Below are 18,678 nucleotides of genomic sequence, written 5' to 3' on the forward strand. Positions count from 1 at the left end.
CCTAACTTCTTACAATAGCAACACATTTTGTCTTGCTTCTTTGATGCTACCAAAATGAAAGCTTGCCTATCTGCCTTGCTATTTGAACCAAACTTATTGTCGAGTTTTTCTTTACTCAACAAATGACTCTTCATTTCCTCAAATAAGAGTTTGTCTCTGTCATAAATTAGGGTCTCCCTAAAAGACTTGTATAAAGAGGGTAAAGAGCACAATAATAGCATAGCCAGATCTTCATCTTCAATCTTAAACTCAACATTATTTAAATCATTCAAAAGAGTAATAAATTAACTAATGTGATCTCTAAGAACCTCACATTCTTTCATGCGAAACGTAAATAGATGTTGTTTCAACATTAAACGGTTAGCCAAAGACTTAGTCGCAAAAAGAGTTTCTAACCTTTTCCACAAGGCGAATGAGGTTTTCTCCATCAATACCTTCTGCAATACCCTATTCGCGAGGCACAACTGGGTTGCAGACAAGGCCTTTTCATCAAGTTCTTCCCATTTTGCCCGATCTAGATTCTTAAGCTTTTTCCTGATAACGACCTTTTTCAGGCCGGTCTGAACTAGAATTGCCATAATCTGAACTTGCCATAGATTGAAATTTGTAACACCATCAAACTTATCAATGCCAAATATTGTTGCTGCAATTTTTGAACTGGCTAATCAGCGAAAATTGACCTAGCTCTGATACCACTTATTGGAGATCAACTCAATTAAGCAACGAATAAGTAAAAAAATAGCGAAAGAAATTGAGAAATTAAACACACAAATTTAACGTGGAAAGCCCCCTTCAAAGAGGATAAAAAATCACGGGCAAAGATAATTTTACTGTAAGGGAAAAAGAACAAAGAGTACAAAAGATGGAGATAAAAACTAACGTCTGAAACCTGAAAACAAAGAACCCTCAAAATGTAAACACAAAATTCTCCAACAATTGACTTGGTCATTAGTCTAATCATAATTAAATAAATAATTTAAAAATCGTAAATAATTAATAGAAATTATAAATTGGTTCAATTGTCGGTTTTATAAATAGGTTCAATTGATTCAATTATCAAATTTTACTTCAAATTTAAAGTTTTTATTGATTTTAAAAGTTTATTTAGTGAACAATTCAATCCCTTTGTTCGAATCGATATAGCGATTGATTTTCGATCAGACAAAATTTCAACAACATCATCTCTTATTTTACAAAATTTAATCTCATGGATCTCAAATTATAAAAATTATCTTGAATGAGCATGCCTAATACTCTTTATAAGAGTTGGTGAAAGGTGGTTTTGTAATTCAATATCAATGTTCTATGGTGGTCAATTCGATTATACTATCAGATTTTAGTTTAATCGGTTTGATTCAACAATTGTTAAATAAAAATAAAAATTTATAAAAGAAAACGAAATTTAATAATCGAATGAACCATCAAATTTTTGTGTTTTATTCAATGTGTAATTTTATTCATGACTTTTTTATTTGGTTTATTTTTCATAAATGACTAACATCATTATCGATAAAATATCATTTTATGTTTACATGTTACATTCACAAATACTTATATTTATCCAATATAAAAATAAATTGATGTATTCATTTCTTTAAATGTGTACAATTGAATCAAAACAAAAGTTTTATATATACATTTGAACCAAAATCAAAATTTAATGAGTATAATTGCACAAAATCAAAATTCATGTACAAAATTAAATATTAAATCAAAGCTTGTGTATAATTTTAATATTTATCTCTTATTTAATGATGGTCACAAAACTAACTATAAATACGATAAAGACAAGCGCACCTATCAAACAATAATATAGCTATGGTGAGTAGAGAATATCGTATCCACGAGGACTAAAAGTACTAGTAATTATCGTCTTCTTATTATTTAGCCAACAAATTGGAGTGATTATTTTTAACCTAAATTTACTAAGAACGCAACAGAGAATAAATCAAGGAAAAAAACTAATATTAACCAATGAGATAGACAATACCCAAGAAAGAATCCACCTAGACTTCACCTATTATTATGAATCTGAATTAAATGATTTATTCACTTGTTACTTGATCCGTAGAAATCCCTAAATTATGTTAATATCTCTTTCGAGAGTAAGAACAACTGACTCTAGGTTGATTAATTGAAATATCTTTCTAATTAAAATTCCTATCATCGCATTAACTCTATCTATGGATTCCCCTATTAAATTTGACTCTAGTCTGGTAGATTTATCTCGTCCTATTTCTAGGATTGCATGCAACTCCACTCAATTATGCTAGATCTACTCTTAAATAAGGACTTTTGCTCCACTAAAATAAGCACACTAAATATGAATTAATATCCCAGAAATATTAAAACAAGAATTAACCATACATAATTGAGAACAAGAATTAAGTATTTATCGCGTAAAACAGAAATTAGATAAAATGATTTATCATAGGTTTCATCCTCCCTAGGTATCTAGGGAATTAGTTCATAGTCCTGAATAGAAACATCTCAAAGTCAGAAAAACCACAAGACATAAAGAAACTCAATACAACTTTGAAAGAAATTAAAAGGAGATCTTCAATCTTGATGGAGATCCGCTTCCGAGTTGATTTCGATGGCGTTCTTCGAGTGTTTTCTTTGATCTTCTCCGATTGCCCCCTTATGTCTTCTTCTCATGGGTATTTATAGACTTTAGAATGCTTAAAAAACTTAAAAATTGATTTCTTTCGCGTATTTGAGAAACAGGGTGCGAAATCGACACGGGCATGTGTCCAACCCATGTGGCTCACACAGGCGTGTGTCCAACCAGTGTGGAAATGCTCAAGCCGTGTGGATCCTGAAAGCAACTCTTTTTGTCCGATTTTGGCTTGTTTTTCGCTCCTTTCACTCCCACTTGCTCTCCTAAGTATATAAACATGAATTTAAAGGATTAGGAGCATCAAATTCACTAATTTTCATAGTTAATCATTCAAAAATGAATTAAAAATGAGATTAAAATATGTTACTTTTATAGCTTATCTTTTAAAAATTCATTTTAATGAGATTTAAGCTTTTAAATCTATCTTTGGAGGAAGCAATATGTTTGGTCAAGTATGTAACAAGATATTCTGGTGCAGGATTCACTACCTTGAACCAAACAAACATTTAGGGTAAGTAGTTAAATCCATATTAGATTCAGTTGAAGCGATTGAATAAAAAACTAATGGTTTGACTAGTGATAATGAAAAATAAAACGAATTGCTATAAATTAATAAAAAATTGAAAATCAAAACTTGACGGTTCAACCGATTATTAAAATTTCATCTCTTTTATAAATTTTTTATTTTTATTTAACAATTATTGAATTAGATCAATTAAACTAAAATCCGATAATATAATCAATTCGGCCACCTTAGAAAATTGATATTGAATTACAAAACCACATTTCATCAACTCTAATAAGAGTATTAGACATGCTTAAGATATTTTTGATAATTTGAGATCCTCGAAATTAAATTTTGTAAAATAAGAGACAGTGTTAAAGGGTATGAGTTTTCTGGATGTGGCTCCTACTTCAATGAGTAGTTGAAATTGGCGGAGGATGCTTAAGTTGAAGCCTTTGGTTCCTGCCACTTTTCAACAGTTTGCTAATGCTAAAGTGAGTACTTCTCAATTGTGGGAGGCAATTAGAACTCGTGGTGTGAAGGTGGAATGTCAATGTTTGCTATGGTTCCCTTTACATATTCCTAAGCATTCTCTTATTGCTTGGATGGTCATTTTTAATAGGCTCCCAACCCGAGATCGCTTGCTTGCTTTTGGGATTTCGATTGATACTTGTTGTTTTTTCTGTATGGATGCTGCAGAGAAATGTGATCACATTTTCTTTGAGTGCAGTTTTTCAAGGAAGGTGTGGCAGTCAATTTTGTGCCTTTGCTCCATTTATAGGGCTGTGAGAACTTGTAGGCAAGAGTTATGGATACAGAGGAACAAGAGATATTTTGGTGCATCTTTCTTAACTGAAGATGCTGTCTTGGTACAAGATTAAATAGATTGTGCAGGCTCGCTTAGGGGAAAGATCAATCAATAGAACTGATCCTATTATTGCTTCACTTTATGCTTCTTAAGGTATCATTGGTTAATTTGTTTGTATAGCTTAAAGTTACTGTAAAATGTTTTTTGTTCTTTGTAGAAGTTTTAACTGCTTTCTTGGATTAATTAACTTCATCACTCATCCAAAAAAAAAAAGAGACGGTGTTATTGGAATCAGGTAGAATCGAAAATTAATTGTTATATTGGTTCAAACAAAGAGATTGAATTATTCACTGAATGAACTGTTTAAAACCGATAAAAACTCTAAAATTGAGGTAAAAATTGACTATTGAATCGATTGAACCAATTTATACTTTCTATTAATTATTTATAAATTTTAAATTATTTATTTAATTATCATTGAACTAAAGATATAATCATTTAAACTAAAAACTAATAATGTAACTCATTCGACCACTTATTCAATTTTTTTTAAAAAATTGCTTTCTCATCCTAACTGTTTCATTAGGAAGTATACTCTTCTCAAGTACCTCTCACTATATTCAAATTTTTAGTGGTATACTTGTTCAATCCCACTTGTAAATTTTACCTAATGTTGTAAGGCATAATCAATTTGTTTAATGTGTGTGAATGGATAGGAGTATTTTAATTGCGTTAGAGATAGAATTAGCTAGTTGCCATCGCATTTAAACTTGCCTAGTTCATATAAAAACTAGTTCTCCTAGGTTTCCATTTTAAGTTTAACATCACACAAATTACATATATAAGATAAATACAATATAAAAAGAGTTTTACTCAAAACATTTTCATGAAAATAATTTTTGCAATTTGAATAATTTTGCATAAAATATTTTTTGTTGTTTGATAAATTTTCTTGAAATTATTATCTAAAAGTTATTTTTAATGAAATAAACATAACACAGATATTATGGTAACATTTACTTTTAACAATTAAAATTTATTTTATAATAAGATAATATTTTATAATAATCAATATTATATATAAAATGCTATTTGAATCGGAACGGGCTAGTCGGGGTACTGGTCCAGAAGATGGTTTTGATCCGGTTGAACTGACTAAAAAACTAGTTGAATCGATGATTGAGCCGCCAATTTAATCGATTGAATCGGGGTTTTTAGTGTTTTTTTTACTTTTAATGATTATTTTTTTGAAAGGTTATATTATTGAATACAATAATTTAAATATATATTTTTAATAATATTCAGCATTTTAATATTTGATATTAATATTTTAAATTTTTAAATATTTTAAAATTTATGATAAAAATTATTATTAATATAATAGTATTAAATTTCACTTAAATTAATTTTTATATAAAAAAATTATTTATAAAGAAATGTCTACGCTTTCCAAATAAGGAAGTCTACTTACAAGAAAAAAAAAGTCTACTTACATATTTATAAATTATTTGCCATGAAACAATCACCCCTTAAAACAACAAAAGAAATACAACATGTAAGTAGGGAGGGGCTCTATCCCTCAAAAAAGTAAAATATCATTTAATTATTTTTAAACCGAATTATAAGTTGACGGTAATGATAAAATTATATTTTGGTCTCCAAATAATAAAATTTAAGTTTAATCTTTTTAAAAATTTTAAAATAATAAATTAATATAATGGTAAAATTATATTTTAATATTTTAAAAAATTTATAAATTAATTTTGACTCATAAATTAAAATTTTGGTTACACCATTGCCTCTATTATAGAGGTGTTCGTAAGTCGAATTAAACAATTACGAATTTAATATTTCTTGTGAGATATTTAAACAATTATAATTCAAGCGGAAAAAGTATAAATACTAAAGAAGTATTAGAAACTTGAAATTGATATTTCTGATAATTAGATAATAGATTTGAAGCACAAAGATGATGGACAAGTCAAAACAAATTACTGGTATGCATCAATTCATGTAGCAGCCAAAAATGAAAAGAGAACAAGAAACCGTCCATATGGGTAGGAGAATAGAGGAATATGCAGGCGGTGTTCTAGATGAGAAAACCCATAACTCTCCTTGCAATAATTTAGAATAGAGAGTTGAAAGACTTGGTCAGAGCTGAATATATACATATGACATAAGTGAGGTATCTATTTAAACTCGTTTGAGATAGTTTTAATTGAAAATCTTTTTACTAATTAAAAATTATGTATAATATCTTTGAAAAGATGTATATAGTTGCAAAGTGTGTTGCAATTAACCACACTAACACTATACAGTACTCTTATCAATTTTTTTAGCAGTGAGATTATATGCGATAACAGTGAGATTATGACATTAAAATAAATTATCAAGAATATGCCAGCAGCTATGCCAGGATTAAGTGTCACCGCTTTGTTTACAGCTTTTCTCACAATGGTCTCTGCGGATGGACAAGTTTGTGTATAGAAGCCCACCTTCAAAGATGCAGAAGCCACGATTGAGCAGCCAAGCATGAAGGAGAGCAAGGCAATAATGTGAAATTTCGAGCACAACAGTGTCATTGTACCTGATATATATAATACAACAGAAGAAAAACTTAAAAATTAAATGAAAGCAAATTAAAAGTAGAATGGAAAGGGCTGAGGATCAGAATATGGTGGTTTGTGCAGTTGGGATTGGAAGGTTATGAGAGTGGAGATGTTGGATGGAGTATTTATATATAGCCATAGGTGGAGTTGGTGGTGATTACTTGTTGGAACCAAGAACGTGTGTAGTGGTAGCTGTAAGCTTGAAAGCATAGCTTGAGGTTGAAGTGTTCCTTTGTTTTGAACCATTCAAAGGGATGCAGCAGCTTCTTTGTGAGTGAAGAGGAAGAAAACTTCAGATTCAGACATACATATATTGCTTCATCTCCTTAATATCATATATATATATATATATATCTCTGACCAAGCCTTTCAACTCTCTATTCTAAATTATTGCAACGAGAGTTATGGGTTTTCTCAAGCTGTAATGGAGCTGCAGTAATAATATTATACTGGTAAATTCATATAGAACACCGCCTGCATATTCCTCTATTCTCCCACTCCATCCCATACAATGGATTTTTCTCTCTAATTACTAATTCAATTATAGTTATCGAGGAATAGCCTAATACCACTAGCCCTTTTGTATATAAAATATATGTGAAAATAACTCAATAATTAATTCTTACTAAGTGAATAAGCTTGAAAATAACATAAAGTTGTATTATGCATAAAATTATAATTTTAATTCATATTCTTCAATTGGATCATTTTTAGTCCATATACTTTCAAATTTTAAAATTTTAATCTTATGCAAACGATTGCAATTAAATCCATTAATTTTTTGTGAGTAATATGTAAAAATAACAAGCTAGCACTATATTATCCATATAGTAATATGTTTTCAACCTCAAATTTGAAAATAGCTCAACTTAATAAATTTTACAACTATTATTTGATAAGGACTGCAATTTTAATATTTGAAAAGTAAAATGACAAAATGATCAAATTAAAATATAGAGATTAAGTCCCCAACTTACAAGAAGATGAGTCACAATTGATAAAAGTATTTTAATAGACCTTGAAATTGCTCGATTCTTTTGTTCACTTTTTTGATTTGGTATATTTTTGCGCTGGAACAATAGCAAGAATGGCTCTAAACTTTAGCTCATATATTTACTTTTAAAATATCGATTTTGATACCTAAAGTTTCATACTTGTCTACTAAAATAGTATCTATTCAGTGGCGAAGCTGAGGGGTTGGCAGGGTCTGACTCCCCTAAAATGAAATATTTTTCATTTAGGCCTTTTATAATCTATAAAATTTTAAATTAGTAATGGTAAATTTACACTTTGGCCCCTAAAATGATAAAAAAAATGATTTAACCTGTAACACCCCTAACCCATATCCATCGCCGGAATAGGGTTTCGAAGCATTACCAAAGTTTATCAATCAAATAGGAAAAATTCTCAAACATTTCTTATCATTAAAAATAGTCATCAAAGCATCATTTTAATCCAAATGATAAACATACCTAATCCAAATCAATTTGCCTAGTTCATGAGCACTTAAACATAGAATTAAATTCAAATGCACGTATCTAGATTTAGTTCAATTTACCATGCCATAATATGGCTTCAAAAAACAAACACATATTTATATATATTTACCAAACTAATATTAAACTTATAACCTCATTTACAATTCATCCACAAAATAACAATTATTTAGACACCCTAGGTACATGTCGACACAAAGGATAAACATCACAAATTTGAGTTCGGAATCGTTATTGGATGCTAAATCGGTGATAAAAAGTTAAGTACCTAACCTGCGCACGGAAAACAAAACCGTACGTTAAGTAAAACTCAGTGGTATTTCTATAATCCAAATATTTAAAGACAAGATAAAATAATATGCACATATTAATTATAAGCACAATTGAATATTTAAAACCACATTTATTCATACAATGGCATTAGCCATTCAATATTCAAATCATAAATACATCATTTTATACCATTCTAAATTCTCATCATTTGCTATATAATAGCTTTTCACAATTTGATCCACATATCATTTAAACAATAACATTATCCATTCCATATCCAATTCCTGAATACATAATTCATGTATCTCATTTTCATGTTTCAATTCACTAACCCATTTTCAATTCCCGTACAATATCATCCAATAGCACTCATAATACCGTTTTATTTAATTACCCCTATTAAGACGACTCGGACTCGGACAGATATACGGATCCAATCCTATGCCTCATCGGATAAATCTGAAGTAGTAATTGCACCCAACGCTTTATAAATTTGACACCTAGTGTCTCATCGATTAAACCGAAGTAAATTGGCACCCAGTGCCTCATCGACTCGAAGTCGAAAAAATCCTTGTACTCTTCCTATCCTATGGCATGCCATCTATATCCGACCCAGCCCGATACAGTTAATAGGGTTCCAATTCGCTTTCCAAATACAACCAATATCCAATTATCATATTTGCACATTATCACATTTACACGTATATATTCATTTCAATTCAAATAATCATTACATTTATAATATATATACCAATTCAATCCATTTCAATCAGCTTTAATGCAATTCAATACCAAAGTGCCAAATACTCACCTCAACCACTTACCATATGCATTAAATCAAAATACAACAATTAGTAACTAGGTTCGGATTAGAGAAATACAAACCAGGAATTCCGAGCTATTAGACGTCGACTTTATCTTTTCCCTTTTTAGTCGAGGATTTCAGTACGACGTTAGCTACGGAATTAAAACAATTAAAATTCATCAATATAACACAATTCAATTTCATATTGAATATTTCAATTTTTTACTCAATATTTGCCAAAATTTCAATTTAGTCCCTAAACCGAGACTAATTTTTATTCGTCACATTTAATTCTACATTTTCATACAAATTCCACTTTAAATTAAATTTAACTCCCTATTTTCACTTAAATCCTAAATTTTGAATTTTTCACAATTTAGTCCCTTTTACTCAAAATTTACCATTTATTCTACAATTTAATCCTTTTTCATTTCTAGCTTAAAGATCTATCAATTTAACCCCTAATACTAAAATTATTCAACATTAACAACATTTATAAACTCAATAATTGCTAAATTTTCTACATAAGTCGGGTAGTACTTAACACCGGGATTCCAAAAACATAAAAATTACAAGAAAAATGGACTAAATTGACTAACCAATTGAACTTGGAATTTTGAAACCCCTAACCCGTTGGTTCTTTCTTTCTCTTTTTCTTTTTCTTTTTCTTTTTCTTTCTTTCTATTTCGTTTTGCTTTTGTCTTTCTTTATTTCTTTTATTGCTATAATATATATTTACTTAAATATTAAGTAAAACATACTATAATATATATATATATTTTAACTTTAATTTATTAATAATATATAATAATAATTTTACACTTTATGCCGCCTCATTAAAGAACAATGTCGTAATTTCTTCTTTAGTCCCTTTAATTATTCTTTAATCTATGATTCAACTTTCACCCTATATGTAATTTAGTCTTTATACCTAATTACTTTTAATTCAAGTAAATTCACTTAACCGAAATCTAATTAATTACACAACTAGCTTAGTAAATATTTATTAAAAATATTTACGAGTCTGATTTACGGGAATAGAATCCCGGGAATGCACTTTTTTATTTTTTTCAATTTGGTCCTTTTTTTAATTAACTATCGAAACGTTAAAATTTCTTAATGAAACTTTAATACCACCTTAATGACACTCCGTAAATATTTATAAAAATATTTACGGCTCGGTTTATAAAGACAAAGTCTCGATACCTCATTTTCTAAAATCACTTAAACTTAATAAATCACTTAGATAACATAAATTATCAAATCAAAAACTTTTTTTTAAAATCACATTTGACTCATAAATATTAAATAATAATATTTACGAACTTACTCATCGGATTTGGTGGCCCCAAAACCACTGTTTCTGACACCACGAAAAAAACGGGCTATTACAACACTTCTCCCTTACAAAAATTTCGTCCTCGAAATTACTCACCTGGTACAAGCTATTAAGTCAAGTCTTTCTTCCACCTTTTCAATCGAAGTTCATAAAAATCAATCATAACTCATATCATTTTCGAACTCATATCAGAACTCATTTTAGAAGTTGATAATATACCTGAACTTAACTGAGTAGCTCTGATGTTCTCCTACCATCACTTTATCATTACTAGTATAACTACCGAGAAATTCCCAATAATCGTCTGTCGAAACATAATCGAGAAACCCAGATTATCAAACTCTAGCTGATGCTTATGATGTAGTTGTATCTATAACTTTCAACTGATATTTGTTCCCCTTTTTCAAGGAAATTAGTGTCAAGCAATATCATTTTACACAAGTGCAATAACTTCAACAATCGGGACAACTTTAACCCATAATAACATTTCTCGATTAGAACTGACTTGATAGATATATTTCTGTATCAAGTCTTCTAGAATCTGAATTTCTCATTCTTACTGTTCGTCTATTTACCCATGAATGCTTATTCCTGGACCTGAAGATAGACTCAAATGCGTATAACTCAATTAACTTTTCAATGAATAACCCACACTGATTAAAACAAATGAGTCGATTTTATCTATCAGATAATAACATTTTAGAATAATCCCTTCTTCTTGTTGTTAAGACAACCTAGACATACAATCTATCACAATTCCCTCAGAATACTAATCAAAGATCCTTAAAAATTGCATTAACTTAAACGAAACATAACATCCCGTTTTAACTTGTTGACATTAATCAAGATTACCTGAGGAATGAAAACTGATATACAAGTTTGAGCTCAATCTTCCACCGTCTACTCTTTTACCGATGTCAACCCTTTCACAAAAGCTGGAAAAATGATTATATATAATAAAGCTATTTCAATTATTAACATCGAAGCTTTGAACTATATCGAAGCCACAACCATCAGATAGATTAAAAACCATAGTGCTATAATAGGACCGACGTTTCAATATCAATAGTGCACTCCAAAATAGAAGGGAAAACTGAAAGTAGTCCCAATAACAACCAGTGCAGTAATACAACTTTTATAATCTGAGATCCATATCACCGAGCTCCCATGATCGAACCAGGATTTATAACAGTAATAAATGTAATTACCTCCGGCTAATGAATATCTTTTATAGATGAACTATGTTTGATAAATTAAACAATAAGAATGATAAGAAAATTGAGATAATGAAATCCAAGATGTGAAGCTATACTGAATTTCCAAGAATAAAAACCACATTGAATGATAAAGAGATTGATGATATCCCAAAGAAAGTCCAGAAGAAGAATATCGCTCATACGCACTAAAAACAGTTGTGATAGAGATAATGTAAATTACATATATGTAATTCAGAATATTAACCAGTAGAAGTAGAAAATAGCTTCATATGAATCTTATCATCAAGTCTTTTATCTAACATAATGGATTAGAATTTCAAAAAAAGATAGAGCAATGCCGATCATGAATCAACCAGACTAATAATAATTCCGTCTAACATTATGATTAGCTAACTTTTTTATATGATAAGAATCACATCTGAAAATTAACAGTTACATACATCTCTGAGAATAAAAGAACATATGGAATACCTAGAAGAGATCACTATAAGATACTCGACTATAACAGCTGCATTTAGATATCTTTGCAATTTCAACACTATCCCACTGACTACTACAGTCATTAATGATCCTACATTATCCCAATCACTAAAGAAATCAATTCAGAAGAAATTCCGGTTAACCCATTCTTTAAATACCATACCTGAATAAATCGATTACTCATGAATAACTTCTTCCTTAATAGCGACATTGCGCATCCCAAATAATCTTCAGAAAAATCTAATATCTCTTCTAAAACTCTCTTTACTTGCTAACCCATCCTCGTCTCTGGCCGCGTTATTATTCATTCAGCTATTGAACTCTTCAGTTTCACACTTGTAAGCTTAATGAATATAAATCTTGTAAATTCCGTTGTATAAGACTGTACAGGTGATAAGTGAAGGTCGTAAAGCATCAAAATTTGACTCTCATATATATACACGTATAACATAACATTTATCATCAACATAATCATTATAATCATTCGACATTTTCAACTATAAAACAAAAACAAATATATCAGCATACAACTCCCAACTCAATTTGACTCAATTATGGCACGTACCTCTAGACTCAATTTCGAGCTCGATTTAGTTCGAGAATCGGCTAAACCTGTAAAACTCAGATACCACTAAATGTAACACCCTTAACCTATATTCGTCGCTAAAATAAGGTTTCGAAGCATTACCAAAGTTTATCGATCAAACAGGCAGAATTCTCAAACATTTCGTATCATTAAAACAAGTCATCAAAGCATCATTTTAATCCAAATTATAAACATACCTAATCCAAATCAATTTGCCTAGTTCATGAGCACTTAAACATAGAATTAAATTCAAATGCACGTATCTAGATTTAGTTCAATTTACCATGCCATAATATGGCTTCAAAAGACAAACACATATTTATATATATATTTACCAAACTAATATTAAACTTATAACCTCATTTATAATTCATCCAGAAAATAACAATTATTTAGACACCCTAGGTACATGCCGACACAAAGGATAAACATCAAACATTTGAGTTCGGGATCGTTATTGGATGCTGAATCGGTGATAAAAAATTAAGTACCTAACCTGTGCACATAAAACAAAACCGTACGCTGAGTAAAACTCAGTGGTATTTCTATAATCTAAATATTTAAAGACAAGATAATATAATATACACATATTAATTATAAGCACAATTGAATATTTAAAACCACATTTATTCATACAATGGCATTAGCCATTCAATACTCAAATCATAAATACACCATTTTATATCATACTTAATTCTCATTATTTGCTATATAATAGCTTTTCATAATTTGATCCACATATCATTTAAACAATATCAATATCCATTCTATATCCAATTCATGAATACATAATTCATGTATCTCATTTTCATGTTTCAATTCACTAACTCATTTTCAATTCACGTACAATATCATCAAATACCAATCATAGTACCGTTTTATTTAATTACCCCTATTAACACAACTCGGACTCGGACGGATACACGGATCCAACCAACACACCAGATTGGCACCTAGTGTCTCATCGGATAAATTCGAAGTAGTAACTGGGCCAAGTGCTTTATAAATTTGACACCCAGTGTCTCATCGGTTAAACCGAAGTAAATTGGCACCTAGTGCCTCATTGACTCGAAGTCGAAGAAATCTCTGAACTCTTCCTATCCTATGGCATGCCATTTATATTCGACTCAGCCCGATACAGTTAATAGGGTTCCAATTCACTTTCCAAATATAACCAATATCCAATTATCATATTTGCACATTATCACATTTACACATATATATTCATTTCAATTCAAATAATCAATACATTCGTAATATATATACCAATTCAATCAATTTCAACCAAATTTAATTCAATTCAATATCAAAGTGTCAAATACTCATCTTAACCACTTACCATATGCATTAAATCAAAATACAACAATTAGTAACTAGGTTCAGATTATAGAAATACAAACCAGAAATTCCAAGCTATTTGACATTGACTTTATCTTTCCTCTTTTTAGTTGAGGATTCCGGTACGACGTTAGCTACAGAATTAAAACAATTAAAATTCATCAATATAACACAGTTCAATTTTTTATATTGAATATTTCAAATTTTTACTCAATATTTGCCTAAATTTCAATTTAGTCCCTAAATCGAGACTAATTTTTATTCTTCACATTTAATTCTATATTTTCATACAAATTTCACTCCCTATTTTCACTTAAGTCCCTAAATTTTGAATTATTCACAATTTAGTCCCTATTACTCAAAATTTACCATTTATTCTACAATTTAATCCTTTTTCATTTCTAGCTTAAAATCTATCAATTTAACCCCTAATACTAAAATTATTCAACATTAACAACATTTATAAACTCAATAATTGCTAAATTTTCGACATAAGTCGGGTAGTACTTAACACCGGGATTCCAAAAACATAAAAATTACAAGAAAAATGGGACTAAATTGACTACCCAATTGAACTTAGAACTTTGAAACCCCTAAGCCATGAGTTCTTCTTTCTTTCTCTTTTTCTTTTTCTTTCTTTCTCTTTAGTTTTGCTTTTATCTTTCTTTATTTCTTTTATTACTATAATATATATATTTACTTAAATATTAAGTAAAACATATTATAATATATATATATTTTAACTTTAATTTATTAATAATATATATAATAATAATTTTACACCTTATGTGGCCTCATTAAAAAATAATGGTGTAATTTGCTTCTTTAGTCCCTTTAATTATTCTTTAATCTATGATTCAACTTTCACCCTATATGCAATTTAGTCCTTATACCTAATTTCTTTTAATTCAAGTAAATTCACTTAACCGAAATCTAATTAACTACGCAACTAGCTTAATAAATATTTATTAAAAATATTGACGAGTCCAATTTATGGGAACGGAGTCCCAGGAATGCACTTTTTATTTTTTTCAATTTGGTCCTTTTCGTTTAATTAATTATCAAAACGTTAAAATTTCTCAATGAAATTTTAATACCACCTTAATGACACTCTGTAAATATTTATAAAAATATTTACGGCTCGATTTATAAAAACAAGGTCCTGATACCTCATTTTCTAATACCACTTGAACTTAATAAATCACTTATATAACATAAATTATCAAATCAAAAACCTTTTTTTAAAAATCACATTTGACACGTAAATATTAAATAATAATATTTACGAACTTACTCATCGGATTTGGTGGTCCCGAAACCACTGTTTTCGACACCACTGAAAAACAGGCTATTACATAATCATTTAAAAATTATAAAGATATAAATTATTAAAATGGTGAAATTACATTTTTACTATCTCAAAAATATACAATTTAATTTTGACCGGACTCACTATTATATAGATAAGAAGTAGTAATTTTTCCCGATCATTTGACATCCATCACCCTTTTGTGCCACTATTAAGAAACTAAAAGTTAAAATGTTGAAACATTTATTATTAACCAAAATTGGAAAAAGTAAATTAGCTATATATGTAGATGTCAACTAGTAATAATTTTTGCAAGTCATGAATGTCTGCAACAATGTGCATAATCTATTTGAAGGATGAACAAAAACAATAATCATTAAGAACATTGACAAATCAAAACAAATTACAGATATGCATCAATTTTAGTAGCAGCCAAAAATGAACAGAAAAAACATTTACATGAGTAGGAATATGCAGGCGGTGTTCTATATAAATTTACCATTAAAATAATATTACAGCTACCGAAACCCCATAACTCTCTTAAGGCAGCAAGTTGCAATAATTTAGAATAGAGAGTTGAAGGCTTGGTCAGAGCTGAATATATATATATGACATTCAGGAGATGAAGTACTATATGTATGTCTGAATACAAAGAAGCTGCTGCATGCCACTGAATGGTTCAAAACAAAGGAACACTTCAACCTCAAGCTATGCTTTCAAGCTTACAGCTAAAAACTACACACGTTTTTGGTTCCCACAAGTAATCACCACCAACTCCACCTATGGCTATATATAAATACTCCACCCAACATCTCCACTCTCATAACCTTTCAATTCCAACTGCACAAACCACCATATTCCGATCCTCAGCCCTTTCCATTTAATTTATAAGTTTTTCTTCTGCTATACTATATATATCAGGCACAATGACTTTGTTGTGCTCGAAATTTCACATTATTGCCTTGCTCTCCTTCATGCTTGGCTGCTCAATTGTGGCTTCTGCATCTTTGAAGGTGGGCTTCTATACACAAACTTGTCCATCTGCAGAGACCATTGTGAGAAAAGCTGTAAACAAAGCGGTGTCACTTAATCCTGGCATAGCTGCTGGTCTCATCCGAATGTATTTCCATGACTGCTTCGTCAGGGTATGTATACGCTCATTTGCCTAATAATTGATAGATTGACTCATCATGTTTCCTCCTCTAACTCTACTTTTTGCATGCAAATTCAGGGTTGTGATGCTTCCGTCCTTCTAAGGTCCGTGCCTGGAAACCCCCCAGCAGAGATGGACCACCCTGCTAATAGCCCAAGTTTGCGAGGCTTCGAGGTGATTGATGAGGCCAAGGCCCAAATCGAGGCACAATGTCCAGGAACCGTGTCTTGTGCAGACATAATCGCATTCGCTGCCCGTGACAGCACCTACAAAGCTGGAGGGATTTATTACGCCATTCCCGCCGGCCGCCGGGATGGCCGGGTCTCCATTATCGACGAAGTAACACAAAACCTGCCTCCGCCATCCTTCAACGCACAACAAATTGCTCAACTTTTCGCAAGGAAAGGAATGTCAGTGGATGAGATGGTGACATTATCCGGGGCACACTCCATTGGTGTCTCGCATTGCTCTTCCATTTCCAACCGACTCTACTCTTTTAACGCCACTCATGCCCAAGACCCTTCTCTTGATCCTAACTACGCTGCCTTTTTGAAAACCAAGTGCCCACCCCCAACATCTGCGGCTGGTGCTGGAGGGGATCCAACCACAGTGCCACTTGACAGTGTCACACCCAATCGCCTGGACAACAAGTACTACACTGAACTGAGGCGTCGTCGTGGTTTGCTCACCTCCGACCAGACATTGATGGACAGTTCCTTGACCTCCGCGTTGGTGCTGAACAATGTGAAGCACGGTGCAGCATGGGCTAAAAAGTTCGGCAAGGCAATGGTGCATATGGGTTCCCTTGATGTTATCACCGGAGCACAAGGTGAAATCAGGAGAATTTGCAGTGTGCCCAACTGATATGTTACTTGAAACGACTCCTACTCCTACCTATATTTCTTTCAAAGCCATACTTGCTTATTTAATTTGTTTAATTACCATTCTTTTCATTCATTCATTTTGTTTCACTAACAGCTACCTACAACTACAGGTGTTCATTTAAATGTAAATCATTAGTTTCAAATTATTTTAATCAAGTATAAACCATTTCTATGAAGTGATGTATTAACATGTCTGTCAATTTCTTTCAATTAAATCAAAGAAGGTTATATGTATTCATTTTGTTAATTTTACAATTTTTTAAGCCATTGAAAGGAGAAAAATAGCTTTTTAGGAAAGAAATAAACTCACTTTGTATTAAATTTTATCTTCTTTTATTCTTTCTTACCATACTTTATCACATACAACTATTTATATAGTAATTGTAAGTGACTATTAGTTTCAACACATTCATATATCCTAGTTAAGTACAGGCATGAGTATTAGATATATATCTACTCTAATACATTCATTAAATATAAGTACATGCAAGTTATTCTAGAATGTTACAAATTATAATATCCAACACTTCCCCTTAATTTGAAATTTTCTTGATTACGCTAAATTTTTCACGCATTCTTCGAAAACCTTCAACCTTTAGAGGTTTTGTAACAATATCCGCCTCTTGATCTTGAGTCTTTACAAACTTAAGCTCCACTTCCTTCTTGGCAATATGCTCCCTAATAAAATGATATCTTGTGTCTATATGTTTGCTTCAATCATGGAACACAGGATTTTTCGCAAGTGCCTGTGCAGACTTGTTATTAATACATATTTTAGTCGCTCATTCCTCAGCTCACATGAAGGCTACTAAAAGGATTCTTCGTTACCTAAAGGATACGATTGAATTTTGGGTTATTCTACTAATCTTCTCATGACTTTCAACTCATGGGATTTTGTGACAGTGATTTTGCTGGCGGCATTGATGATAGAAAAAAGCACCACTAGAGTGTTTGTTCTTCCTCAAAATTAGGAAAGAAATCATAAGGTTGTCGAGATCTAGAGAAACAAAATTTACTTGAAAAAGAGTAATTAATAGAAGCAGCAAGTAAGAATTTATCTATAAAGATCAATAATAATTTTATTTATTCAAGCAAATACAATAAAAGCAAATTGGAAGAGGGAGTTTTTATTTGAAGCTTTAGACACAATATGCAAAAATTGAAGGGAGTTTTTATTTAATGTTTCATATTTAGATTAATATTATTTTAATGCTTAATTAATTATGATGATTTTGTTTAATTTGTATATTTTAAGG

At 30.5% G+C, this 18,678-nt stretch overlaps 2 protein-coding genes across 2 annotated transcripts; both read left to right on the top strand.

Annotated features, from left to right (window-relative positions):
- Window positions 1-3,562: 3,562 nt before the first annotated feature.
- On the top strand, window positions 3,563-4,006 carry LOC107908586 (uncharacterized). Its single transcript, XM_016835802.1, has one exon. It carries the CDS (start codon window positions 3,563-3,565, stop codon window positions 4,004-4,006), a length of 444 nt encoding a protein of 147 aa, XP_016691291.1.
- Window positions 4,007-16,195: 12,189 nt separating this feature from the next.
- Window positions 16,196-17,573, top strand: LOC107917026 (peroxidase 5). The gene is made up of 2 exons (XM_016846420.2): window positions 16,196-16,530; window positions 16,617-17,573. Exons 1-2 carry the CDS (start codon window positions 16,312-16,314, stop codon window positions 17,400-17,402), a joined length of 1,005 nt encoding a protein of 334 aa, XP_016701909.2. The 5' UTR covers window positions 16,196-16,311; the 3' UTR covers window positions 17,403-17,573.
- The last annotated feature ends 1,105 nt before the right edge of the window (window positions 17,574-18,678 follow it).

Source organism: Gossypium hirsutum, chromosome D08 (genome assembly GCF_007990345.1).
Source record: "Gossypium hirsutum isolate 1008001.06 chromosome D08, Gossypium_hirsutum_v2.1, whole genome shotgun sequence".
Classification (NCBI taxonomy): Eukaryota; Viridiplantae; Streptophyta; class Magnoliopsida; order Malvales; family Malvaceae; genus Gossypium; species Gossypium hirsutum.

Excerpts from the sequence above, each read along its gene's own strand:
- LOC107908586 (XM_016835802.1), top strand. The coding sequence starts at position 3,563 with ATGCTTAAGTTGAAGCCTTTGGTTCCTGCCACTTTTCAACAGTTTGCT.
- LOC107917026 (XM_016846420.2), top strand. The coding sequence starts at position 16,312 with ATGACTTTGTTGTGCTCGAAATTTCACATTATTGCCTTGCTCTCCTTC. Across the intron at positions 16,531-16,616 it reads TCCATGACTGCTTCGTCAGG|GGTTGTGATGCTTCCGTCCT; the intron begins GTATGTATACGC and ends ATGCAAATTCAG.